This window comes from Tympanuchus pallidicinctus, unplaced genomic scaffold, assembly GCF_026119805.1.
Source record: "Tympanuchus pallidicinctus isolate F22 unplaced genomic scaffold, pur_lepc_1.0 scaffold18, whole genome shotgun sequence".
Classification (NCBI taxonomy): Eukaryota; Metazoa; Chordata; class Aves; order Galliformes; family Phasianidae; genus Tympanuchus; species Tympanuchus pallidicinctus.
Genome location: NW_026294699.1, coordinates 11887553 through 11915238, shown reverse-complemented (window position 1 = coordinate 11915238; position 27686 = coordinate 11887553). Strand labels below are relative to the sequence as shown.

The 27686-nt window shown below is 48.5% G+C and overlaps 1 protein-coding gene across 7 annotated transcripts in view; it reads right to left on the bottom strand.

The window, feature by feature from the left end:
* The window catches only part of TTYH3 (tweety family member 3), a 75661-nt gene extending 51010 nt beyond the window's left edge, over positions 1–24651 (bottom strand). For 6 of the 7 annotated variants that reach the window (XR_008205878.1, XM_052679425.1, XM_052679427.1 and 3 more), the window contains exon 1: positions 24392–24650. Coding sequence is in view for 6 of the 7 variants with exons in the window: in XM_052679425.1 (XP_052535385.1) it covers positions 24392–24514 (123 nt within the window). In the remaining variant the exon portion in view is untranslated. Of the gene's footprint in view, positions 1–24391 lie in introns of all 7 variants that reach the window. The other variant, XM_052679430.1, reaches the window with a different exon arrangement.
* Between the last annotated feature and the right edge of the window lie 3035 nt (positions 24652–27686).

Sequence of the window (27686 nt, the reverse complement as noted above, 5' to 3'; positions counted from 1 at the left end):
CACTGGGGTTAAAAGGAAAAAAATTAAGAGGAAATCTCTTCCCTCAGCATAAGCAGTGTATTTTACTCCCTCAAGAGAAATTCAATTCATGTCCAGGAAGCATTTACACACTGTGTCTTCCTTGGTTTTGTTTGTGGGTTGGTTTTTTTTTGTTGTTGTTGTTTTCCCACTTTTATTAAAGGAGGAAAAAAAAAAAAACTCTCAAAAAAACCCTCCAGGACAAAGACAACCAATATTCACTATTGGGAACCTTCAAACCCAGCAACAAAAAAATACCACAGAGAGACTAAGAGAGGAAGCAGATCAAAAAAACCTCCACGCCAGCCAAGACCCACCGCAGTCACAGCTGGAGCCTTTGTTCCTGCACCACTGACACGGCCAGCCGCCCCATTAACCACTTCTCTGCAGCCCGTGCACAGGAAGCACAGTGCAAAGAAAGGCCTCATGCAGGCTCCTCGCCAGCACTGAGAAGGATGAGGGCCTCTGGTAGCTGTGCTGAAGGCTATTTGAGCAGTGATGCTTTCTTCACAGCTTTGTGCTGCAAAGCAGCGTGGAGCTGCAGATGGTGCACTCAGCAACTGGGTGCAGAACGATGCTGCTGCCTTGAGAGCAGTATTCTGGCAAGTGGTCTGCAAGTCCAGCTCTGCCACACCACTGCCCAGCACTGCTCACAGAATGGCCCAGGTTGGAAGGGACCTCAAGGATCACGAATCTCCAACCCCCTGCCACAGGCAGGGCCACCAACCTCCCCCCTTAATACTAATACACTGTTGTGCTACGAACAGTGGGCCAGTCCTTCTTCAGTTCATATCCCAAACACCATTCCTGAGAACAGGGCAAGGGTAAGCGTGCATAGAGATTGAGAAGCCGTGCAGTTACAAGTGAAATCTGGTGCCACCGAATGAATTACAGAGGGCATCTCACTTGGCAGCTTCAGATCTCAGCACCTCTTTGCTGTTTCTCCATTTTCCAGTGGTATCGGGGAAGAGAGGGGAAATGGTTCCCTCTCAACTCAGCAAAGCCAGGCTTCTATCACATACTTAGGGACCAGCGTGCCTCACTTCCTTTCTTCACCACCAAGTCCTGGGAAAATGTAAGGATGGTCAAATAAGTTGCTGCACCAGTGGTTCCAGCAGTTAGTAGAAGTTATTCGTACCACTTCGTCCTACAGGATTTCTTATTAGCTGCTTTCCCCAACAGATGCATCATTGACACTAGAAATCAAAGTGCTTTGAAGGTAAGCTAGTACACTCTCCTTCAGAGATCCTCCCATCCTGCTCACCAGATAGCATTGCTCCCAGACCTCAGGTCCTGCAGCACAGGCATTCATTCATTCATTCTTCTCAACTGCATTTTGAGATTGATTTTACAGGAGAGTTCCCAGAGCTCTTACGGAGGTTCTGCCCACGCTGATGTCATGGTTATATTTAAAGAAGGAATCCCACTAAAGTGGTTTATAACATGCTCTGGCAGGACAGTGTAGACAGAACTAAATCCTATTAAGCTACTTAGGTTGCTTTCCCCTCCTAAAGTCATTTGTCAGATGCTGGCCCTGTACACAGCAACCTACCAGCCTCAGACCAGCTTACCAAGAGCCACGCTGAAAACACCAAACCAAAGAAGCAAATCCAGACACCACACAAACAAGAAATTGGGGCAGTGCATTGCTACAGTAACCTCCTGGGATCCCAGAGGGTGGAGGAAGCTGCTGGTTAGCTTCTCATTACAGTTTGGAATCCACTCACATACCACTGAACTTTATTAGTGAAAATAAAAATGACTTTATATGCTGCTCTTGACACGAGTCAATACTTTTTTGAAAGAGTTATATGGAGAGTACCTGAATGGAAGGTATACCTTATAAACAGAGATCACACTAATGGGGAGTGGGGGAGAGCTGGGAGATGAAGCACCATTCAACCTTAACTTGGCACTCCAGGGAAAAGGGGAAAGCAGCATTCAGAGCTGTCTGGTCTGCTTTCCCTGTAACTTAACTACAGGCGCCACTGAGTCCTAAAAGATTAATTCCCATAAATGTTATATGCACATATTTAAGGCTCCAGTTTTACAGTGTTCACTCCACTAGGTCAAACACGTCACTGCTACAGAATTGCAGAGAGAAACCTCGATTTCATGGGTCCCATAAAGCAGCAGAGAACAATAGGCTGGAAGAGACCTCTGGAGGTCACTGTAGTCCAACCTGCTGCTAAAAGTAGGGCTGATTTCATAGATGGATGAAGCTGATCTGAGCCTTGTCCAGGCAAGTTTCAAGTGTCTTGAAGGCTTGGCTTTCCAACCCTTCCCTCAGGCCCTGCTACAGCACCATGGAAAAACTGTAAGCCACCACAGCCAGGTGCCATTCCCCAATGTAACTCCTGGCCACTGCCCCATCATCGAATCATAGAATGGCCTGGGTTGAAAAGGACCACAGTGATCATCTAGTTTCAACCCCCTGCCGTGTGCAGGGTCACCAACAAGCAGCCCAGGCTGCCCAGAGCCACATCCAGCCTGGCCTTGAATGCCTCCAGGGATGTGGCATGCACAACCTCCTTGGGCAACCTGTTCCAGTGCCTCATCACCCTCTGAACGCTTCACCGTCTTCTCACCATGCACCCTGGAGAACAGTTTGACCCTGTCTTCTCCTAGCTCTCCTTCAAGTATGAGAAAGCTGCTATAGATCCAGCCCTGTGCCATTACCTTCTCTCCAGCTGGACGGTCCCAAGATCTCCAGCCACCACAGTGGGCTTCCTCAGTCAGCACCTCTCCTGGAAATCATCCCGCAGTTATACAGAATGCCTCGCCGGCGGAGAGCATCTGCACACAAAATGGCTGATGACCCCATTTTAGGGCTATTTTCAGCTTGTTTGCCTCCAGCTGCGTGACCTAGCCCACCTGACACGGTCACGAAGCACCAGAAGGTGACAGCTCTCCCCCCACGCACCGCTGAGTGGAGGCGGTCGCTCTGTGGGTGTGATAAATGCAGTCAGCTCCATCCGAGACCAAACGGGAGACTCAACAGCACGAACGCTCAAAACAACACGAGGCAGCAGAGGGGGATGGAAAGGAGAGGTAGAGGGAAGGAGGCAAGAAGCAGCGGAGGAGTTGCACGCTTCGGACTGGAAGAAAGGCACCTCAGGAGTTATCTGGCGAGCTGAGCGCACCGATGCTCATGCTCAGCATTCTCCCAGAGCTGTACAGCAACGAGCCTGGGGCTGGGATGCTGCCAATCCACAGCAGAGCGTGACAGGCACAGGCACCGACTGCCTCAGCGCTGCACGCATCGATCACTGCCCCCAGCAGAGGTCAATCAGGGAGAGACAGCAAAGCAGCAGCACCTCGAGAAGAGAAGGGCAGGCAGGGTCTGTGCAGGGTAACCACATCACAGTAAGGCAACCCTAGGTTCTGCTTCATTCCATGGCTCAGTGGGAAGAAACTGCAGGCACAGGCATGGGGTGAGATGTGCAGCAGTGCTGGTGTCTGGCAGGTCAGAGCGGTGCTGGCACCCAGAAGGTGTTAATACTTCTCAAAAACAGCACGAGCATCAGTGCTGTGCTTCTAGGTGTTGCACTCCATTAACTTAAGAAAGCAAAGGAGAAAAGAGTCACAACAGGAAAGCAAACCAATCTTGGCTTCTCCACAGAAAAGAGTCTGGTACCACAGCCTAAGACCATGCTGACATTTACAAAATAAAAGACAATAAAGAAAGAGGAAAAAAAAAGAAAAAGAAATACAGCACCTTCCCCACACACTTCCTTTCCAGAGAAAAGTATAGAACCATTTAAAAAAATTTTAGGGACCAAGAGTACAATTTCATTTGAAAGTCTGTCGCATCTTTTGTTAGATCCTTTGAGCTCAGTACAACCAAATGAGGTGTGGAGACATTTGATAAGCAGACAGCTAAATATTAGATTTCTTGGTTATTCAAAGCTTTAGCAAAAAAAAGTTTTACAGTCATTTACAGGAGCACCGTTCTCAGGCTTGGAAATCGCTGTTATTTCTGCATCAGCTTGCTTTTACTGCCACAGAAAAGAGGTACGAAGCACAGTTTCCATGAGTGGGATCTCCCCGCAAAGTATTGCTTTCCACATTTACATGCAGCCGTATAGCAATGTGTTGGAGATTATTCTGCCCTTTCTCCACCATCACTGCTGGATGTTGGGCAAGAGAAGATGCCCAGGACACAGCATGGGCAGTTCTGACAGTGCTGCCTCACCCCCACACACACTGGTGCAGCCCCACAGCTGTAGGCAGCATAGCTGCCTCTAAACCTTAGCAGTCGTCCATCCTGGGTGAGGATGCACATAGCAGAGGGGTTGAAACTAGATGATCATTGTGGTCCTTTTCAAGTCCAGGCCATTCTATGATCCTAAGAAAAGAGGTATTGAGGTTCTCCTCTCATCTTACAAGAGGCTGTAAAATCTTCACATCCTCAGATGGAAGTCTGACTGACATCAACTTCACAAACATTGAGACTGTTATTTAAATAGGCTATCCAGAATTGTTATCTATCAAATCTGACCTGCTGAAGAAACAAAGCACAGCAAATGACTCCAACCTAACAAGCATACCTATTTTTGTTTTTGTGCTTGGTGATCAAAGCTTTTCCCATAATCCCAAGATCTAAGACCACTTTGGTAACAGCCACAACAGAAAAAAAACCTCCTGTTTCAGGACAGACTGAAGCCTGTCCTACAGTAATGCAAACATCACGTTCAGGAAACAAATCCCAAACAGCCCATGTATTTGTAAGACCGATGGCATAACAGCAAGAACGCTGAACACGCAGCTAAAGCCAAGGCAACCTCATAGCTGACCATAACTGACCTCACAAGCACCACCTCTGGGATACAAAGGGAGCTCTCCCTCAAAAGCCTGCTCACCTCACTGACAGTCATGGTGCTTTTCATAATCTTGTCCACAAATTCCATCAAGCTCCAGATACAATCTAATCGAGCTGGACAAGCTGGCTCAGAGGAACTGTCTTTTCAAGTCCTTTAATGGGAGGTCAGCTCAAAACAAGCTCTGATGTCCCAGGACTCAAGCAGCTGTATTTCATATCATTCATTGCTGTAGGAACCAAAGACCCTTTCAGCTGCCCAGGCTATCACTCCAATGGAGCATTTGATCTCCAGACAACTTAGGCTTAGCCTTCCCTCCTTGTTGTCACATCCCTAGCGATTTGTCCTGCACCAAGGAGAGCTGTTGTGCTGGGAGAAAGCTGCTACCCAAGGAATTCCATTAAAGTGATTCCTCAAGTTCAAATTTCCTCCTGGAAAACATAACCATCCCCAAGAACTACTGCTAATCTGAAGTTACTCTCATTCCAAAGTAAGTAAAAAGCACCCACTGATTGTCAGCACTGTTTGTGCTTAGGAAGAGCTCGTCATTCATTTTTAAGACATGTTTATTACTTCAATGTGTACTTAAGAAGTTTCCTCCTTTAGAGAAAAAAAATACTCCCACAATGGTTAAATAGGGGAAAAAGTCAATTTATATTTCATTTTGGGCTAAAGCATTTAAAAGCATCAATGTACCTTATGATCTTTAAGATAACACAACTCTCGAGTATTGACACGTATGCTGATACTGCAAGAACAGACTATTCAAGGGCTCTGAGGTTCTAAAGTTAAATTGAAATTTCATCTATGGAGCCCAGGAATAGCAGCATAATTTTTAACTGCCACAGAGCAATGTGACTGGAGATGAAGCATGTCCATCTGTATATCCCAGGCATTGGCTGGGATACACACAGATTAAGGCACATCTCTCTATGCAAGTGGGTAGGGGGGGAACTTTTGTTTCCATATAAAGCTTTGAGTCATAAAATACCACTTCTTCCCAATGGGCTTCCATAGATAACAAAACAGTGAATGCTCCCACATGCCAAACCCATAGCATTTCAAAACCAGCTATTCCCAAGCTGCCATACAGATAAACAGAACTAACAAGCTTCCTGCCAGCAAGACACTCCCCACCTTCCTCTTGTTCAGCATGTGCAGCTCAGTTCATTTCCTATGTCAGCTCCAGCAGGAAGAGCTATTTCAGCTAGAGCACAGAAATAAGATGCCCAGAGCCCCCGACATACTGGCTCTGCATTGCATTTAAAAAGCACTTAGAAAAAGGGCTACTGATGAAAGGAAGGGTGCCGTTATCTCCAACACACCAAACATTCTGAAAGGATGTCCCCTCCCACACACTTCAATGTATGAAGTTCGGTTCCTTCCCTTTTCTTGTTAAGTAAAATCTTCATAAAACAAAACAAGCTGTTTATTGTTTTGACTGCATACCCAGCCAGCTCCCATATAAAATATTCCTGCCCCATCTGCACTCCAGGTTGGTCCCTGATGAGTATCTCCAATACTTTAGGTATCAATATTTCTTCCTGGAAACTGAGCTCTAGGGAGAATGAAGAAGTGAAGAAGCTTGAGCACATTTATCAGCCTTGACAGTTTCTCTCTGCATGCAGCACTGGAAAACAATTTCACTGATAAATGGATGGGCTGTAGCTGGTCACACAGCCCTGTATCTTGCTTTCAACCTCATTACTCTTTAGAAGAGGTGCACCTTAGCAAAGGGCTTCAAAACACAGACAGACTCACAGCAGGGAAACGTGTAGGGAAGGTGGGGGCTGTTGCTGTGTTTCAGACACACAGCTGAATCCCAGGGAGCTAGAGATAGCCATCATTGGTATTCTTGCTCATCCAGCTGCAGAATGATATCACAGCACTACCTCAGACCTTCAGTGTTAGCACCACATGGCTCTGTGTGATTTCACATCATCTCTGCAGCCGTTGGTATGGAGGTGCGCACACAATGAGAGCATCAAATCCCACATAATCCATTGCTGTAGAAGCAGGGGGAAATAAAAATGTATAAATCAAGTGCTCAAATGGCAGCCAGAACAGCTCAAGAGCATTAAAGTAAGGGAGAATAAGGTCTTTAAGGGGAGAAAGAAGCAAGGGGAGAAAGAAGCAAGGGGAGAAAAAGGAGAAGGGTGTGCTGGTTCATTTAACAGCAACATCCCCTGCTCAGCTACAATTCCACAGCCATGAAATAACCAGAAATTAAGCATTATCACAAGCCCCTTGTCACTGGTGGTGCAATGGTTTGTTCTATCAACTTTCCAAGCCCTGCATTGTTTCCAACTCCATACGAGAAAGAAGTCATAAAGAGTAGGAAGCAGCTAATCTATAACCTAAACCCAGAAGTGCATTTTTCCTCCATGAAAAAGCCACCACTGAAGTTTAGAAAAAGCTATAGGACCACAAGAAGAGAGAGTCAGCCAGGAACCTTCTATCTGGCTCCGGAATTCTGCTCATTGATTCAACACCCCGAGAAGGGAGACTCAATGCAAAGCTTTGTGCTTTTCCACACGCACCCTAACCATACTAAGTGCCAAAGCATGATGACACATGGGCACTTTGTTCCTGCCTCAGGTTCACCTGATTGGTAGAAGTGTTTTCCCAATGGCAGACTAAAGTTACATATTGCACAACAGAATACTCAAACACCAGGGAGTTCACCTGCAGAACTGATAGAGCCCTTCATTTCAACCCACATCCAGTGTTGCCTTGTATGCAAGCACAGTGAGCCAGACCAGTGAGATAATTAGAAGAAAGCTGTGTTTTATACCTGGGTCAGGGCTCAGTGCTGTTCTAGGTTGCAACAGCTCAGATACCCTGGCCTCAAGCCAGCAGAACAGCTCAGGTCAGCAGCAGGGCGAGTTATCCTGTAACTTCAGACCTGCCTCTGCGCGGTGTTGTAAGCAGCTCACAACCAGATCAGCATCTCTGTGTGATCACTGGGCAGCCCTGGGGGCAGAGCGTTATGCCACCAACCCAGACATGCCCTCCTGCCTTCCCTTGGCTGGGGACTGGGTAACAATGACCTCAGAAGCCACAAACTTCCACCTCAGACAAGCACAATTAAAAGGCTGAAGCCACACGGTTGGTTGAGGATGCGAGAGTTGCATCAGTTTTAGGATTCCCCATGCAGGTCCTCATGTTCAAGTCCCATTTACACAAAATAACATGGTGCTGAAAGCCACAGTCTTGCACTATTTTTCCACTGAGGTCTTGCCTGAAGAGGACTAAACACATAAACATGCATGCTTAAAGCCCAAATCTGATCTTAAATAACTCCAGGTTTGTTGGAATACAGTACTATCAGAAGTTTCTTCCACTCTTGTACAAGAACACCGTGCAACAAGTAAGACACGAGCAAGTCTTCAGCAAGGATTTATTCCAAACTGACGCAGGAAGCTGCTTCTCCAATACACACAGGTCTTGCTCCCCCAGCAGTTCAGAACAATCAGTCTCTCTTTGACAATGCTATTAACAACATCCAGCTTTTCAGTGCTGAGCGTTGCACAGAGTGCTGTACAAAACCACAAAGCAAAGTTGAGACTGCGCACAGCCACGCTACCTCTTGTGTGTAAAACCAGATAAAGCTGAAGTCAGTTGGCTTGAATTGACTTGCAGGAGCTCAAGGCAGCTTGTTTATTTATTTATTTATTTTAAAAGCAAAACTTCAAAGCACTTGTTCAACTGGCAAAGAAAAAAGCAACAATAAACCTTCTCTTGGAGCACAGCTAAGCACCTGAACAATGAGGGGAAAAAAAACCAACACACCACACCAACAGAATCTGACAGCGCCCTGCTTCCCTGGGTTTTAGGGAAGAATACTTTTCCAAAACACAGCACAGGAAAGGAAGCATTCTGTAATGCTTTACAGTTCCCAGAACAAAGTGACCTTTCCTATTAGTGACCCCAACCCGCACGCGCTGCAGACTTGGACACCAAAAAATCCTCCTGCGATTTACAGATGCAAAAGAGGATGTGGTGACAATTGAGGCAGCCAGGGCTTGGCTATAAAGTCAGGGATTGAAAAATGTGCAAGGCAGCAGAATTCTAAGTCACTCGGTCATAATTTCAGCAGGAAATGCTCAGCACTTATCAGCTGCTTTGAGCCGCCCCTGCTACGCTAATCCAGCAGCTCTCAGCGCTGCAGCGCGCCTGTGACGAAGAGGGCTATTGTCAGAAATGGAGTCCTTTGACATTTGTTTTCATAGCAGCAACAGCTGGGGAAGGCATTACAGCAAAGCACCTACCTTACAGCAGAGCACTGCTTGGATCAGTGTTCAAGGCAGGAATTCAAGCCCTGTATGCTCTGCTGCAGCTTTAGCTGCTTGGAGCTCCATAGATCAGTGCCTCTTTACTTTCTGCCACCCTATCTTGTCCCTCTGTGCTGTCTGAGCTGTGCAGTTGTTACCTGGAGCTACTGCTTCTAGGCTGGGCCTGGAGAATGGGTGTTAGCACCACGATAGCAGGAATCAGCCCTGCTGCCATGGCATCGTCCTGGTTGTGCCTTCACCTGGCAGCAGTGCTCCAGGGCTGCCCAATGCACAGTTTGCTGATGCAGGGGTGCATCAAATGCCAGTGTACATCTATGGAAAGAGGCATCCCCAGAACCTCGAAGGGAACTCTGTATCTTGCCAAAGGTACTGACTGCAAATTTGCTTCCCACTTGTGGTCAGCTTACTCTCTGCAGTTATTCATATCGTGTTACCCTGGGAAACGTAAGCTACTCTGGACACTTGTGATACAGAGCTACCCCATCTCTCCACAAAGACCTTGCCTCACCCATCCCACATTTCAGAAGTGCTGCATCCCCCACCAACAGCACTCAGCAGCTCTGTGCTTTTGACCTTGAAAATTTAAACACACTGAAGCTTCCTCTCAGACAGCAGCTGCAACACTGTGCACAAAACTATGAAAAGAAAAGGAAGTACATTTGCTTTCATAACCCCATCTGACTGAAGCTTCTCCCCTCTCTCAGTATAGTCCAGAGCTGTTTTTGTTTCATTTCTAGCTTGGTATGTTGTAAGCCTTACTGCCACATCCTCTCAGTGCTACCTTTAGATTAACAACCAGTGCTTGAGATGGGTTCTCTCTCTGCATGGAGAGCTACAGCAAGCCAGGAGCACTCCAGCCAAACAGCTGCTATCCAGTCAGCATTCTGACCTTACAGGTTCTCCAATGCTGAACACAGAAATACACCATCAGCTTTTCTGGCTGCTGCATTTCCTGAAATGCGTTTTCATCAGATCTGCACCAGGAATTGGGGCTTGGTTCCTCACTCCCTGTTTGCCAACCACTTCCTCCTTTATTTTTAACTTAGGTGTCTTCCAGTTCACTCTGTGGCTGCATGGACTTTCAGCCAGTTGTCTTCTGCCAGATTAATGGCCTTCTTTGGATTCAACCTGCACTGTTCGTACCTACATTTCTCTTCACAATTTACTCTGCATTTGAAAACAGCTTTTCTGAGGCACCAAGGGTCCTCACCTGGGCAATCAGCAATTTGCCACTTTGGAAGTTTATCACAAAGTGGGATTCACCACTTTGCAAGCAGGGCTGCTCAGGAACTCCCAAGCAACACGTATGACAGAGGATGACCTCACTGACCACCCCATCCACAGTAAAACTACAGCCACTGGAGATTCTCTGAAGCTACAAAGATGACTGCCATGCCCCTCCTAAGCCTACTTCACCTCTTTCACCTCAACACCAGTGATCACAATCGCATGCCACAAACTCCCATCAGCTCCCTAAACACGCCAACAACACAGAAATACTATGAGCAGCAGCAGAGTTAGAACTGCTCAGACCAACTGCATTAGATTAATGGGGAATTATATCCAACTCCCAACATATACCAAATGCTGGATCTCTGACAACAGACTTCTCAAAGCCCTGATGGGTTGGCAGCAGTTGCCTGGAATCCTTCAACCTTTTAGCAGGTGTTAAAGCTGCTGGGAAAGAGCCAAGCAGTACTTTTGCCTCACTGAAGCAATCAAACCATTTGTTACATCACCCAAACACTGCAAGAAGCGAGAGCCATCCTCTAGAAAGGAGTTTTGAGCAGCCCTGAGATAAGATTCCCTGAAGCGACAAAGCAAATATCTGCAACAACTCTGGTAGCTTCACGGAGCTTTTACTGAATGAAAGTAAGCAGTGCATGAACTACAAACAGAGCAGAGCAGGGCATTTGCTCAGACACTCTTACAAAGCACTCAGTAACTGTTCTCATTTAACTCCAAGCAGCATAAACCCAGCCACAATACCTCCAGCAACAACTGTGTGCAAGCAAATGAGTTCTCCTTCCGTTTGTAAAGGTAAAGGTTGGAAAAGACCACTAAGGTCACCCAGTACAGCCATCAACCCATCCCCACAGACCACAACCCTCAGTGCCACACACCCGTGGTTCTGGAACACCTCCAGGCACAGTGACCCCACATCTCCCTGGGCAGCCTGAACCAGTGCATCACCACTCTGAGAACGTTTTCCTAATATCCAACCTGAACCTCCCACAGAACTTTCCCTTATGGCCTGCAGAAGAACCTCACAGGACACGATCAGTCTTCAATGCTAAAAGAAGCTAAAGAAAGAACCTTCTGATTTTTCTCCTTCCTTCCATCATCTTTAACAGCGAAACTGCCAACTCAAGCTCAACTAAAGACAGAAATTAAGATGGAGCATGTTTGCAGACAGCATTTTAATTTAACTCTGAGCACGGGTTGCTCAGATGGGATGGGGCATGCCCCATCCCTGCAGGCATTCAGGGCCAGGCTGGATGTGGCTCCAGGCAGCCTGATCTGCTGGTTGGTGACCCTGCACATAGCAGGGGGTTGGAACTGGATGATCATCGTGGTCCTTTTCAACCCAGGTCATTCTATGATAATATTAATGGAATTAATGCAATCAGTACCTTTGTAATAGAATAATCTTACCCCACCCATGGCAGGGAAACCTAGGATGCTCTCATGAGGGGAGTATGAAGAAGGCAGGTACAAAATTAGATGGTCACAACATGCCCCTGGTGCCTCTGAGATTTTAATCACACTGGCTGAGGCACAGCAGTTACACCTTGGGCTCTGCATGGCGCTTACTTGGGTTGGCCAACCACGTGGGCTCACCTTCCCGAGGCAGCTCAAGGACTCATCTCCCACCACACGTGTGCTCCTCCCACCTCCTGATGATGAGGCTCTGAGCACGCAAGCAGAACATTCCCAGTGCACACCTCTCTGCATAGTCCTCCTTATCCCACATCAGCGAGGGTATCTCACAGTGAGGAGAGACTTCCTGCCTTGGTTCTCCATGCCCTGCATCCTTACTGGCACCATAATCCTGTTTATGACAGGCTGGTTGCTATGGAAGTGATTAAGTGGCCACAAGATTATACCTGCAGGTGGAAGACGTGCAAGCAAAGGAACCCAAGCAGTTTGCTGCATACTCTTACAGACATGACACAATCCCCGTGCAGTGACAGGGAGCTCTAACAGTAACTCCCAGAGGCACAATTTGACTGTGAGGAATGGCACAGCATTAAGCTTTCATTTAGTCTTCTAGAAAACAGGTGGTTCAGTCACATCACTGGCACCCACTAATTTTAGTGAGTGCCCCACAGTTGAACAGTGGGGCTCCAGCCACTTTCCCAGGACCCTGGAATTTTCACTGTGCTCAAAATGCTCTCTTTACTCCAACAATCACAGTGAAAGAGGTGACAAGAGCCTATAACCAAGCTCTGCATCTTTAACCACCCTTTTGTTGATTACTGTCTTTTATAAAGCAAGGATTCAGAGAGCAGAGAGAGGCAGATCTGACACACACTGACATGCATGACTAACCCAGGCCGAGCGAGCAGGGCGGGATGAGAACGTGCCTGGAATGCAGAACTCTGCTCAGGAGCTATTAGCAGGGGCACAAGGAGAGGGGCTGGCTGGAAGTTACATGTTAGACAGCAAGGAGAGCAGCCCAGGCAGCCTGCAGAGTCCGGTTCTAACACCAGGAATCAAATAAGGCACTCTTCTGCTTACTAAGCTAAAGGTTACACTGTCATTTGCAGAAGCTGTATGTAACAGTGTCAGCCCTTGAAGAATTGGCTTTATGCTTACAGCACATGGGAGGCAGGCTCTCTGCTGACCAGTCTGCACGCAGGTGCACAGAGCACTCAGACCTGCTTGCCCAGAACAGATTGATGGATTTCCCCATCTTACAGAAGGCAGCAGTGAGGCACAGGCAGGATGCGAACATCTCCAAAGTAGAAATCTTGCACAGCTAGTTTTGGTATCAGAGATGTGTTGTACCATTTGTGGGCAGGAAGGAAAGAACCAAACTGGGCTAAGATGTCAGTGGTTCCTTCTTAGAACCCTTAATATACTGCACCAAGTAAACAAGGTTACTCTTCACAAAGACCGCACAAATCAACCTAATGTAATTATTAAGTGCTGAAAGTCCTGTCCATGGGTTATACCTGCAGAACCACATCTCAGTTGCGTGATGTGCTGCTGTTCTGGTCCCAGAGGACACCTTCACTGGCTGTGCTCCACTGCCATCAGCAGAGAGAGACTCAGACACCAGGCAGCCTTGAGCTGCAGCACTCCTCAGCACTGGGATCACAGGAAGACGTGGGTCAGTCACAGGCAGAAGGCACAATAGCTAGCAAATAGTTACTTAATGTACTTAGGGACTGTAGTAAGACAAACAGCATTCTCAGAAATCAATATTTTATGGAGGAAAAAGTGAACAGCAAGCAACTGAATTTTAACAGACACCAAGAGAACCCACGCAAACACCGAAGAAGAAGAAAGGGCACTGGAGCAAGACATGCATGTGACCCAGCAGCACTTGCCTCAGTAAGAACTTCAGGGTTAAGAAAGATGTACAGGAACAAGAAGAATTAGCGCTCCAGTGGGGATTAGGGTAAGGAGAACCCCATACCTTGCTTCTCATCATCTGTTGGGAGAGGATGTAAGTTCATAGCACATCCCTTCCTCCTTCCCCCATAACCTCCGCTCTGCCCGAGGCTAAAGTTACACTAATAAAAACAGCAGAGCTGCAGTAAACTGTCCAGCCTCGTTACTTACACCTCAGCAGCACGCTCCCAGCATTACCAACACACTGCTCACACAGCACTGGGAACACATCCTCAAGCACTGTGTCCACAGCGAGAGTTTCCTCAATGGGATTGGATGGATTTTCAGTCATCATGTTTAGTTCATCCTTTAATTTAAAGTGTTCACAATGTTTTGGAGAAGCAACCTCATCAGCACACCAAGTCCTGGTCTTGAGGTCAACCAGGACTTTTGCCTTGTTATACTTACTGGAACAAAAAGCTATTTCAATGTTGCAAACTGGTTGCTGTCATCAGCTTGCCTACTCAGGCCAATTCCACATCTGTAGTTCAATCTGCAGGAACTTCCCTGCACACGTACAGAATTGGACCTCAGCTCAGGGATGGAGCCCTGTCCCAACCAGCCCCACTGCTCAGCCCATACACCCGCATGAACTCAGGCTGCAGGGAGGGATGGGAGGACACAGAAAACATAGGTCACATTTTGAAACAGCACGAGGCACACAGGAAGCATTATGTGGTGTTTTGAGAACCGCACTCTCATCCAAAGTAAAGGGCTCTGTTTAGCTGCAGGAGGAGTGTCAAGTAAATCATTCTGTCCTCAGTGGATGTGCTAGTGCTGCTTTCCACTACATCCAGACAGGAAAAAAAAAAGAGATCAGCACAGATGATTCTCTTTTTTCTGCCTCCTAATTTAAGTAGAAGTTTTCCTTTTAAGGGAACACGTACATTTACACTTGTCGTTATGAATACCTCCGATGTAGCCTTGTGTATTTACTCCTGTCCACTGCAGTCCAAGGCATTGACTTTAACCTTACTCAAGCTCAGATCCAAAGAAAAGAAAACATCCTATCTTTTTAACTGTGTCTATCCAAGCACAGTGACAGCCAACTGTCTCCACCGCAGCCTTGTTCTGGGTCTCTGCCTTCCAGCACTGCTCACACTTGACAGCCTGTCAGTCCAAAGCTACACGGAGATCTTGTTTTCAGGATCTACCACTGCACTCAGCAATCTGAACTACAAGTAGAGCTGCAACAGGGGTAGAAACAACAACTCTTTCTCTGATGGATTTTTAACCTCCCATCCAGTTCTCCTCCAAAATTATCAGAAGTACAGACTTCTCTCCTCAGGCTCAAGACAAGTGTTGTTGGGACCACATACAACAAAGCTTCCTTCCTCCTTTCAAAAACAGGAAGAGATTACAGCACAATGCAAGTGTACTGTCCATTTTCATGCTCAAAAAGACTCAAGAAAAAGCACCTGGTACTTTTTGTTTTAGAACACTCAGCTGCTTCCCAATTCCAAACAGCAAAACAAGCTGTGTGTGCAAAGCCACCAAGCAGCTCGCTAGACTCTCACTGGAAAAATAGAACTCCAGAAGGAACTGGTTTGATTAGAAGACATTTGCATAAGTTATTACATCTCCTCTCCCTCCATCTTCACTTGGAAATTATCTGATGATACCTTCCCCCAAAAGCAGCACAGCAGCAGGGCAGCTCCAGCCTTTCCTCTCCATTCCCACCACCAGGTCTGATGCAGGTCACACACTGAGCATCTCAGCTGCTTCCTTCACTGCTCTACCCTTCCAAAAGCAAACCAAGGGCTCACTAGGGGTGCGTTTACCAAAACTGAGTTCTGCCATTGATGCAGCACAGTTCGTCATAATTGCTCCTAGGCTCTGAGAATTACAAGCCCGTAGCTGGGCATCTAATTAAAGAAGGAATGAATTAACGAGTTTTACCAAAAGCTTTCAAGTCACTGTTCTAATTTGCACCTTAAGTCAGCAGGACACTCAAAGGGGCTTTCTGTGCTCCTGGTCCCTCTGTCACATCCCACCACAGTACCTTGCTGCCACTCAGGCCTTACAGTCAGAGTGAACTCTACAGGAAGAGGCCTGGGCCTTCTGGACAGCTGAATGCAGCCATCACAAATCACACAGCAGCCCTGCAGTGCAAGAGAGCAGCCAGGTCCAGTGCAGGATGCACCGAGCGCTGCCTCCATCACTTCCATTCATCCCAGCCCCAACCCCCAGCTCTAACAATTGCAGTTCGGTGCCGGGCTCCCAAGGAGGCAGAAATTGAAAACACGTTTCCATTGAAGCACAGCTTGAATTTCATGAATTCCATCACTCTCAACTTTCTCAGCATTTCCTGGAGCAAATACTGTAAAACAGGAGAGAAAGGGGTGGAGGAGCAGGCAGGGAAGCAGCCTCATCCCTCCCCCCTACAGCAGCCAGAGAGGGGTGCAGGGGCAGTGTCAGCACACAGCAACAGGAGGAAGGGCTGCTCCTAGGGTGAAGGACACAAGGAAGGGATAGTTCAACATAAGCTTAGAGGAAGGAAAGCAACACACCACAAAACTGCCAGAGGCCTCGGGAACAGTAAAAGTCATCTGTTATGAGTGCTCAAACAACAGAGCTGCAGGCTGAGCCCAGATGCAAAGAGCCACAATTGCAGCGATGAGAAGGGAAGGCACACTGCATCCCAGTGCTCCCAGCAGCCACAGCCAGCCTCACTGGGAGCTTGGGAGCCTCGTGAGGCTGCAGGAGAACCCATCCCAAGCAGCAAGCCTAATGCACAGCGAAGCCCAACAATCTGCCAGTGGACACCAAAGCAATTATAACTGCCAGAAACAACAGGCAGCACTGAACAACAAGTCTTTTTTTTTTTTTTCCCCACATGCACAACTATAACCCAATTGACCTTGGGATTACTCAAGCTGGCTAATTAACACCCGGCAGATAGCTCTGCTTCTATTACCCGTACCCAGACCCCCTTCCTCTCCCACAGCCCGCCCTTATCTGAGGGGCATTACATCATCTGCCCAAGCCCTCTTGTAACAGACACCATTATGCAACTCAAGTGCCTCCATTTGGGTTTTGGAGTTATTTTGAATTTCAGTGTTGAATAGCAGGCTTGTTTAAATTCACCGCATGAACAGCGGCGTTTTATAGACTGAAAAGGGTGCCCATGCACAGACACCAGCACTGGCATAACAACACATCTGAATGTGGTGCACATTTGTGAAACATCCATTCTCCACATGCCAGATTCTCCCCATCCAGGAATAAGCCCAGCATTGTCAGGACTGATCAGCACTATCTTTCATCCCTAATTTCACACTGCAAAGAAGGACTTTGGTGCATATGCAAGTGTGGCACTGTTATGGGATTGAGCAGGCAGAGCCAGCCCATAGCACTCTAAGCAAGGAAACCTCAATCTGAGCTGTAGCTCCAGGGATGAGGGTGAAGGGCAGCTCCTTCCCCTCGCTGGTTGCAGGGCTGCTCTCACCACTGCAGTAAAATATGCTTCCTTGTTCAACTGGTAACTCCAAAGAAGCCTGGCACAGCTACATCTGCCAGAGCTAACAAGCCCAGGGCCATGGAAAAGCAAAAGTTGTTCTAAATCTTACCATCATTTCCAAGTGCACAGAGAAGGGAAGCAACACAAGTATCAGGACTGAGTTACATCCACCTCCCTACCTACGCATTGCATGCTAACCTTTCCCCCCCTCCTCTGCTCTTTCGGCAAGAGAATAACAGCCCTGCAGCCCCAAGCACACACAAATGACTGCTTTACAGGAGCACACACATTTGTGGCTAACCAAAGATCACATGATGAGAACAGACTTGAAAACCTACAAGTCGATCACTACCAGAAATCTAAAGAAAAAAAACCTTGAGATTAAAGAATTTACAGTATGAAAGTGCCCCAAGTTTGGCTTTTTTTTTTTTTAACATATACATAGGATAAGACAAGGAAAGAGGAGAAAGCATCAGCCCAGCACAATTGCCCTCACAGTGACTATTTGCTGGGTACCTGCTGACCCTTTCATGGTGCAGCTAAGGCTCTCTCTCATTTGGGGATACATGTAACCAATTCCTGCTTTCTCACTGCAGTCATGCAACAAGTTTTTCTCAGCCACTTTTTTTAGGCTGTCATCCGAGTGCATCCCCAGGACAGCAAGTCCTGCATGACCTCAATCTTCCTTTGACGTTCGTTCACCTGTCCTGTTAATCATCATCTCCACTGAGCAGGCAGCAGGATGGCACACCGAGCAGCAGGCAGCCTTGCTCAGAGGGCAGCAGTTACAGGGCGTTTAATTATTTGAGACAACTTTTCCAGCACATCAGTACGTCCCCAAGTATTTTAAGCCTTATCCACGTCTCAAGAGCACAAGCTGGTTTAAGAAGTTCAGTCCAGAAGGCGATCCTGGTACGTTTCAAGGTTACTCAAGTCCTGTCCGAATCTCACAGCAAAGAAATTCCCAGACACCACAGCCCTTCCCCCAGCGATGGGAACCTCGCTCAGCTGAAACCAAGCCAAGTTCTCCTACCCACTCAAGGGGAATGGGAAATCTCAGTGTAGCTGGTAGAAAGCTTACTGCTAAAAGACAAAACAGAGACCAGAGGAGAGCTGACAGTCATCAGGAGCTTAGTTATAAGAGCTTTGCACCACTAAGTGTACAGGTGGGTGGGAACGAGCAGAAAAGAGGTATAAAGTTAGCCTTGTCCTGGAAGAAAGAGCAAGAAAATAAAAGGGAAAAGGGGGGGAGGAAAGAAAGATGCCAGAGGTCTGGAGGTGCCCATCCTTCAGCTGACCAAAGATGCTGCATCAAGAAAGACAGTGTGACAAAGGCACCAAATCTTTGTCTGTCTCATTCTCAATTGACAGATTTTTGTTTACAGGTTCAAAAATAAATTTAATCCAAAATACAAGTGAGGGAGATAAAGAAGAGTTGCGCGCAGCTCCCTTAATCCACATTCAAAGCCTCGGGATTAAGACAGAGGAAAGCACCTGACTTCCACCCTTAATCTCCAGCCATGCCTAATGAGATATGTTCTGGGTGAGAACTTCTCACTTTCCCTAATAATGAAAAATAAGCAGCAATAAATTCCACACCAACATCTGCTTGAAGCATTGCTTGTTTTACTGGATGAACGTTTGAACAAAGGCTTTTTGTTAACTGGAAGAGCGTGGATTCTGCTCCCCTAAAAAAAAAAAAAAAGAAGTAGCATTGAGAATCAAGGAGAAAAATAAAAGATGAAGTGAACTATTTGATTTCCATGGTCCTTTCTGCAGAACACCAGCGGTCGGGCTTTGTATATAGACACCAAAGAGAAGCTTCCTAAGCAGCTGCATCGTTTTGGTGGCAAACTATATCAGAGAACCTCATCTGCATTTGCTGTTTCTGCTTACTCTGTTTTGAAAGCAAAGGCAAAATTGAAAGTTCTTGAGCAGTATTTGCTGCAAACCAACAGACACCTGTGTGCACAGAAGCGTAACACACCTGCAGCACTGGGCGGAGGTGGATGCACCACCTCGACACTGTTTGTGCTTCAGACACGATCAGGAGTCACAGGTCTCATAGAAAAAAACAACAAGATTTTCAACAGGACAAGTGGTTTCAGTGCCAAGGTGCCAGCAGCTGCCCATTGCGTGAGCAGAGCAATGGTTTTAGCATTGGTTCCACTGGTGCAGCTGAGAGCAGCACGATGCTGCCCAAGCCAGGCACAGCATAAGGGTTTCCTTGCACTGCAAAGTTCAGTGGGGCTGGCAACATCTTCTCTGCACAGGATTAATACTTTCAGGATTCCACACGTACAAAGCAGTTTCCCCCCTCTGCACACTCTCAGCTCTTTCCCCTACAATGAATTCCACATTTCTCCAAGCCGTCCTTTACCTCTGTGCATACTTAGGTTTGCTAAAACCATACATTTAGAAATGTTGCTCTCTGAGCAGAGTGCAGCGATCCACAGCCAGGGTTTCCAGAAACTGTGAGCCCTCAGGAGACCATCTGAAAACGTAGCAGCACAGCATGGGTCAGCAAAAAAGTATGGCTGCAGACAGAAAGCTGGCAGAGGTTGACTTCTTTTCCTGTCTGTATACCATATGCTGCTGTGCAACTGGATGTATGGTATACAGAAACCTTTCTGTGCCTTACTTCAGTAAATCAACCATCAAAAACTGTCTCAGTTCCACATTTCTTGGTCAGCCATTGTGCTGCAGCTCCCTCGGATCAAACAGACCGGAGTGGGGCTAATGTATGAGCACACAGTTACTCATGCAACCAACACTGATGAGAAAAGGGAAGCAGGGATTTACCATTAGTTCTTCAAAATCTGAAAGCGACTTCAGCATAATTAGAAAACATTGGATTCTGCTAACCAGGGTCACCTAACCTTTCTGAAAGCGTGAAGAAATGAATGCTGCAGCGGGATGCTGATCAGGCTTTGGAAGAGGTCCAACTGTTCCCAAATGCAGCCTTCAGCCTGACCCCCCCCTCCCCCCCCTTCAGAAAGGCCCATTACCCGCTGACTGGGAGCCAACTAGACAAGAACACGTCATCCAGTTTGACTAAGACACATGTTCCCAATTTACAGAAAGACTCTTGGTTTCAGCATTGAAACAGGACGCCAGTACAGTAGAGGAAGTTCTAAAACAATCTCTCTAATCCAAGTTTTTTGGCAGTTCAGGCTTCACAGTGGTTCCCCAGCCAAGAAATACTTCCAAAGACGACATTAGCTGTTATGTGCAGGGAAACAGCCTCACAGAGCCAGCGAGTACCTGACAGAATTCATTCCGTGCTGAACTCTTGCCTACACGTTGAAACACACATGGATGAGAGGCTGCAAGCCAACAAAAGGCAGCGCCCTTGGGTTTATACAGCCCTTCACACTGCTGGGTCCCCCAGCACATATATCAGGGGATAAAAACATACTACTGCATAACAGTACCGAGCAGGGCATGCAAAGAACCTCCTGGGTGACACAGTCAGATAGACCATCTCAAAACTGCGGACTGGAGCACAGCCCTGTTCTTATCTTTGCTACTTTCAGCATGGCTGTGCTTCTGAACTGGTGGGAATCCATCATGCACGTCCAGCTGCCCCTGCACCTCCTGTCTGTGTGCAACAGAAGCAGCGCTGCTGGGATGCGAGGAAAGAGCTTCAAAGATGTGCTGGAGGGCTTTGCTTTCCTCTAGCCTGCTTCACACAGAGCCCACATTTACACAGATTCAGGTCAACTTCACCATTCTGCAACAGATAAGAAGAGCAGAAGTTTAAGTCCAGTACTCCACAGCTCAGCTTCTTGCAGCCTCTTTTCCCCTTAGAACCATAGAATCACAAGGTTGGAAAGGACCTACAAGATCATCTAGCACAACTGTCCTCCTGCTACCATTGCTACCACAAGCCACTAAACCATATCTAGTCTTTCTCTTCACTGTTTATAGAGCATTTCTCAGCTCACAGTGAGACATAAGAGCTACAGAGAAGCATGCTAGGTTCCTTTCCTGCTGGTACCAAAGGCCCCCATCTCAAACAACTATCCCTACACCCACTGTGCACCTTCCAGCATGTGACCTCCGCAGTTGCTTAACCAACTCTCAGAAATAAAGTGAACTCAATGCTGTGCAATAAAGCACAAACAACAGATTAAGTTAGTGACACCAGCAGCCTAAGGAACACCTTCATTTCCCATTCAAGTTAATTGGGAAAGTGGACAGTGCTGCTGCAATGGCCATTATCTGCTCAGCAGCAAAAGGCACAGAAACCAGAACTGTCAGAGGGAACACAGGCTGTGCTCCATTTTTACATTCCCTTCACTCCAGAGTTTGTGACTCACTACACAATGAAAAGGCTTTGCAGAGCACTGCAGTATGACTCAGATGAGAATACAGCCAGAACAAAACTGTTCATATCAAGATATCTTCAATCCCAGTGACTCACGGGAGAGCAGGAACTAGAGAGATGAGCTGCTGTGTATGGAAGGCTTTATGGAGCAGCACATGGAGGCAGCTCTGATGGGATCACCCAGCACATCAACCCCAGATGTGAGGGATCACAGCTCACCCTGGGCTGAAGCTCACCTCCCTTCCCCTGGGTAGGGAAGATGCCCTCAGACTGTTGCGAGGGAAGCCAGCCGTCTGAAGGCCATGCATATACATACACTGAAACCATTCAGTCCTGGTGGGAGGATTTGTTCTGCTGCTGCACGCAGTGTTCTAACCTAGCACAACATGATATGCAGTGGGAGAAGATAAGAAGTAAATAATACCAGGGGATGGCATTTCAGAGAGCAACTCAAGGTAAAGGAGGTACATGGTCAAAGCCCCCAGCTGCACCAACCCTAGCCCTTGGGCAGCATCACCATAAGCACTCCTCGAGCTCTCAGACAAAAGAAGCCCCCTGGTTGTGGGGGGCTGCCTCCATATGGGCCAGTGCACAGCAGTGTAACTGCTTTGTAGAATGGGGCTGTGTGGGACAGAGCAGCAGAACTGCTGTTAAGCCTGGGTCCTCACAGATGTGCTCACTGCCCGGAGTCCCAGGAGACACAGAGATCTGATTTCAAACACAGACACAGTGAGTGCTTATCTAAGAACTACATGCACTTCAGAGAGGTTTCAGGGGACAACAGCGTGTCTGCTGCTTCAGTGGAATAGAGGCTCAGGCATTACAGTAATCCCTGACAGGTAGAGGTTACATCCTGGTACATCTGTACCCTCCTCACCCATAGCACGTGGCACTCCAACAGGTGACAGGACAGCACCCACATCCAAGCCACTGGGTTTCATATTTTGTTCAAATGGTGACTGATATTACCAAAATTCAAAGACTACCATCACAACACGAGCACAGAGAGGGTGGGCTTTCACTAAGACGATCCTAAAGGAAACAGTACTTTATAAAGAAAGCAATGTTTTCCCTCTCTCATGACTGGGAAATCTTCTCCTGAGAACCAGAGAAGACACACTGCTTCCTTCCTCACGCGGAATCAGAATGAGAATGGATACAGTGACCTGCTGTATGCCTATTTAATGACAGCCGTCCAACTACTCTATGGCTTGAAGTCATGGAAACTTGAAGGTGTTTTCAATTTAGCAAACGTAATCCTTCCTTACTGCAGCCAGGGACGCTCTGTCCTTTCCCATCCCCATACGCTCCCAGCGAGCATCCCCCAGTGACCTCACATACCGTGGGCACTGACAGCTCACATGCCCTCAGAACGAGGGCATCAACCACAAACAGAGTAGAAAACAAATACAACCACAAACCGGGCCAACTTGTGAGACCTCTGAAGAAGAGAGCAATAAACAGGATTTAAATCAAGAAGTGGACAGCCTTATTTTCAGGGTTTTATATGGTTCCGCCTCCATAACATGACAGATTCCTAAAGAGAAGGGGAAACTATGCCAGCACCGGCTTCAAGCAGAGCAGGGGATGCAAATTCATAATAAAGCAAATGGAAAAAGCCAGAATTCAGAACAATTTGAAGCATGAGAGAGCACTCAGCATTACAGTTCCCACTCCCGGATTAAGCTGCCCTGTTTCACTGCCTTAGAATTAATCTATGTGGCTACAAACTCCAGTGCCAACTCGCAGCAGCACGGTTATATAAGCACTGATAACAGTGCCTGCATTGCTGGAGCTGTAGGCCACCCCCCCCCCCCAGCCCTGAAATCAGCAAAGCTGCAATTCACATCGTGCTCCCAAAGACAGACCCCGCAGTAATCCAGATGCTTGGGTTGAGATTTGATAAGACATTTTCTTTCTAGCTGATGTTCAGACTGAAAAGGCCATCGGCTGCCACGTGAGGAGTCCTGAACAGCATGGCAGGAAGGGCAGCACTGCACTACACAGAGGAGAAGGAGAGAGCAGAAGTCCAAATGCAATTACAGTAAAATTATCTGAGCACAACTGCAAAGCGCTGCAAGGAGCGTTTTGGGCCATCCAAGTGACATCCACACACCTGCGGGGCACCCAAAGGTCACACAGCACAGCCGGCTGTGAGCTCTGTGCTCACACGACACACGCAGCCCCCCGGCCCACGGGCAGCGCCCCCCCCAAAAGGGATGGGGGGCAGCAGGCCGCCTGCAGCCCACGGCCCCGCGTGGCCATATTGAGCCCCTCGGCCACGGGAACCATAGCAAGTTCACGCAACGAAGCTCCAAATGCTCCAGCCGGGTCAGAGCTCCGCTCCGGTTATTGGTTTAAAGACGTTTCTCAGCATCCGCACATCGCCTCCGCGTTCCGCACCGGCATCACCCCGCAAAGCCGCGCTCCCGCCTCGCTCCCATCGCCGTTCTTGCCGCAGCACCGCCCGCACATTCACGGCCGGAGCCTTTTTCCCGCAGCAGCGGCTGCGGTTCCAGGACGGCACGAGTCCTCTCCAAAAGCAAAATGGTGCAGCCAAACCGATCCCGGCGGCCGCGGCTCTGAGAGGCGACTCTGAGCCACCGCAGCCCCGCTCCGAGATGACAACCGAGCGCGCGGTTCCGCGATCATCGCAACCACGCGGCCAACAGAGCGGCACCGAACCCTCGGGCGATTCCGACCCGGCGGCCCCGGGGCACGGAACGCAACCGGGCGGGGAGGACAGAGGACGGGATAGGATGGGACGGGACGGGACGGCCTCCCACCCCCACACGGACGGAGGGGACGCGGCCCCTTCTCGGCACCGCGCTCGGAGCGCCGCGCTCACCTGCTGGTACTCGGCGTCGTCCGGGCGGAAGTCGGCGGCGGTGAGCTCCCAGCGCAGGCTGAGGTGCGGCAGGCGGTGCAGCAGGCTCACCCACCAGGGCGGCGAGTAGCTGACGCCCGCCATGCCCGCCTTGCCTGCTTCATTCACCCCGAGCCGCCGGCCATGGAGCGCTCCGGGCTGCCGGGTCCTCGCCTCACCTGCGGCCCCGCATGGCCGGCTCCCCCGCCTCCCTCTTCCCCTCCCGCCGCGCCGCTCGCTCCCTCTTTGTTCGCCGAGAGGCTCCGCCGCCCCCGCGCCTGGCGCCGCCCGCCCGCTCCCATTGGCGCCGCCGCGCTCCGCCCAACCGCCGGCGGACGGGAGCGGCCCCCCTGTGCGGGGCTGCGGGCGCGGGGCGGGCCTACCTGCCGGGCCCGGCTGTGGGGGGACGCTTTGACGCGGAGCTCCCTCCGCTGACCCCGAGAACTGCGGTCCCGCGGCAGAGGGACGCGCGGATTCGGACCTTCGAGGTGCTGAGCTGAGGGCTCGGGGTGCCCCCGCACCGGGCGTTTGTGCAGCGTGCTTCGATGTTGGCTTCCTGAGCTTTCGAACACGAGCGTTTTCCAAAAACGAGGGGGGATTTTCAGCACCGAGGTGTCCAGAGGCTCCTCGTGAGGTTTCCTAGAGCGCCCCATCACAGCGAGCTCACCGCGGTGCACAGTTCGCACACAGGTTTGGCCTCTCACAGCCCCCAGCGCAAAAGCGGCGCTGCTTCAGTAACTCACGCTGATGTGGACCTGTGGGTCACCGAGCCGGCAGCTCCGAGCCCCACAGTGCAGCATTACCACCGCTGGGAGAGATCTTGACCAGGGCAGGATTTTCAAATGTGTTGTTAGGAAGTGAAATCTTACCGCTCACAAACAGCACCGGGTCCCACATCCGAGCTCACAGCGCTGTGTGCACAAGTATGAGATACACAGGGGTGCGAGACAGAGCACCTCCACTCCTGCGGCCTTGTGCAGCAGGACAGCAGAACAACAGCACGTTTTCTGTTCTTTTGTTTTTTTTTCTTTTTCACAGTGCCTGCCAGGTTGAGGGAATTATTTCATGGTCTGCAATATCTCACCTCCAGTTCAAACGACCCCAAGACAAGGAGCTGAGACCTTGCTCACACCGTGAGATCTCTGCGTCAGCCACCGATGCCACAGTTTAAGCAGTTCAGCGTTAAAGCGCTCTGGGGTGGAATCTGTGCTGCAGATGTTGCTGCTGCCACGGGGCTCTGGATGGAAACTCCCCGCCAGGCCATGCATCCAAGTGCCTTTGTGAGCCATGTGATGGACGTGGAATAAAAGCAGATGCAGCAGTCACTCAACACGGAGATCCCATTTGACAGCGCTGATGTAAATCAAACTGAACGAAATGTTTTGGGACGAAATGCAGAGAAAGCTGGATGCCATTAACAGGGGTGTCAGCAGCAGCGGCAGGATGAGGCCCTGCATGGGGTGGCGGTAAGCAGGGATGGGAGCCGCCTCGCAGCACCCCGTGCATGTCCCTCACTGCCATTCATTGCAGTGACAGCTGGATTAAATTAGAGCAGAATGAGGATTGGGGATTAGAGAGAAACAGAAGCATCAACAGTTTTAATTTCTATCCCACAATTATTGATAATGATGTGGGAAAATGTAAAAATAAATTTGGCAAACTGGGAATAAAAGACAAAGGACAGGATCCAGCTCTGGCCATGCTCTGCATGGTGGGGCACAGCCTGCTGTACCACGTCAGGAAGCACTGTTTGCTTTTCTTAGATGCCTCCCATCTCTCATTTGATTCCATTCAGGCAATCCTTGATTACATGACAACACACCACTTAGCAAGGCTTCCCTGATTCCAGCAGCCTTTTCCCTCCCAGCACAAATAGGTAACTCTCTTGTTTTGCCAAAGCAAAATGGACAAACGAGGCACCGCTGTGACAGACCAGACACAAGAGCTCACAGCAAGTCACCCTTGCACAGAAAACAGTTCTACAGTCAACCAAAGCAAACTGCAAATGTCAGCTTGCTAAACGGTAATCCTGCTGCAAAGTGACCCAAAGAGCCACATTAGCGTTTGCTAACTTCTATGGCAGCAGCTCTGCTACCGAATCTCTGGATAAAATACACAGATGTGTTCGAAATTAAAGGCAGTGACGACAGAAGGATGGACAAAACCAGCAAGATGGCTCCAGCTGCTCCTGAGGCCATCAGTCGGAGAGAATACTCCTAGAAAATACCTCTTTTTCACTCTTCAGCAGCTTCTGACTTGAGATGCTCCTCCCTGTGCAACCAGAGCACCATCAGTAACAGTCACCCCACACCCATGATTCCTTTTATTCACTCCGTGATGAAGCAATTCCAATTTTAATACACCACGAAGCGAGGAACCTCCTGACTGGCAGCCCTGGCACACGTTAGGAAAGGCTTTAGCCAACAAAACGGATTTAAAAGTGCCAGAGCCAGCAGGGGGATGGGTAGGCCTTGTGGGTGCCAACAAACAGCCACAAGTGGGACCGACATAAAACATTAAACAAATGAAAGAAATGGTATGAAAAGGTCAATCCTGTCATTCCCAGCCCTGAGGCAGCGCTTTCCTTCCCTCATCTTCTACCAGTGTGAGATCCGGGGAAATGGGTGGGAGATATGGAAATCCTATTGCAAAAGCACCTGCCCGCTCCTTTCCTTTCCCCAGAGAGCTACACGCAGAACATTCTATTATTTAGTTAATTGCAAAGAAACAATTACAAAGGAACTTGGCAAATTCCCTCTAATCACAGCCAGACCCGGTGCAGTTCAGTAAGTTCAGCAAATTAGCAAATAAGTGAATATGAAAAGGAAAGAATAGCACAGCTCAAATTGCACTTTGTTCGTTTGTTTTGTCAGTCCTCGTTTCTGTTTAATTATTTAAGATACTTCTACATAACATTCTGGTACATTTTGTATGATAATAAAGGCTTGCTAGCACAGAAAAGCTGTGCTCGGCTATTGAACATCCGCTGAGGGGAGGAAGAGAGCTGCCAATTCCTTGCATGAACTCTGGAGTGGCTGCTAAGGAAAAAAATCCAGGTTGGGCAGATAGGCTCTGGTGTAAGGCACCAATAAGGATGACTGCTTCATCCTAACCTGACGTTTGGACAGGATGTTCTAACCTGTATTGCAGGCATTCGTGATCTACCCCCAGGTTTACAAAACACTGCTTTAATTTTCTGTGTAAATAACTAGAGGCCATTTCAGCGTAGCTTTTTTTTATAGCTGTGCTATTACCAAGTGATGGATTTTACAATATT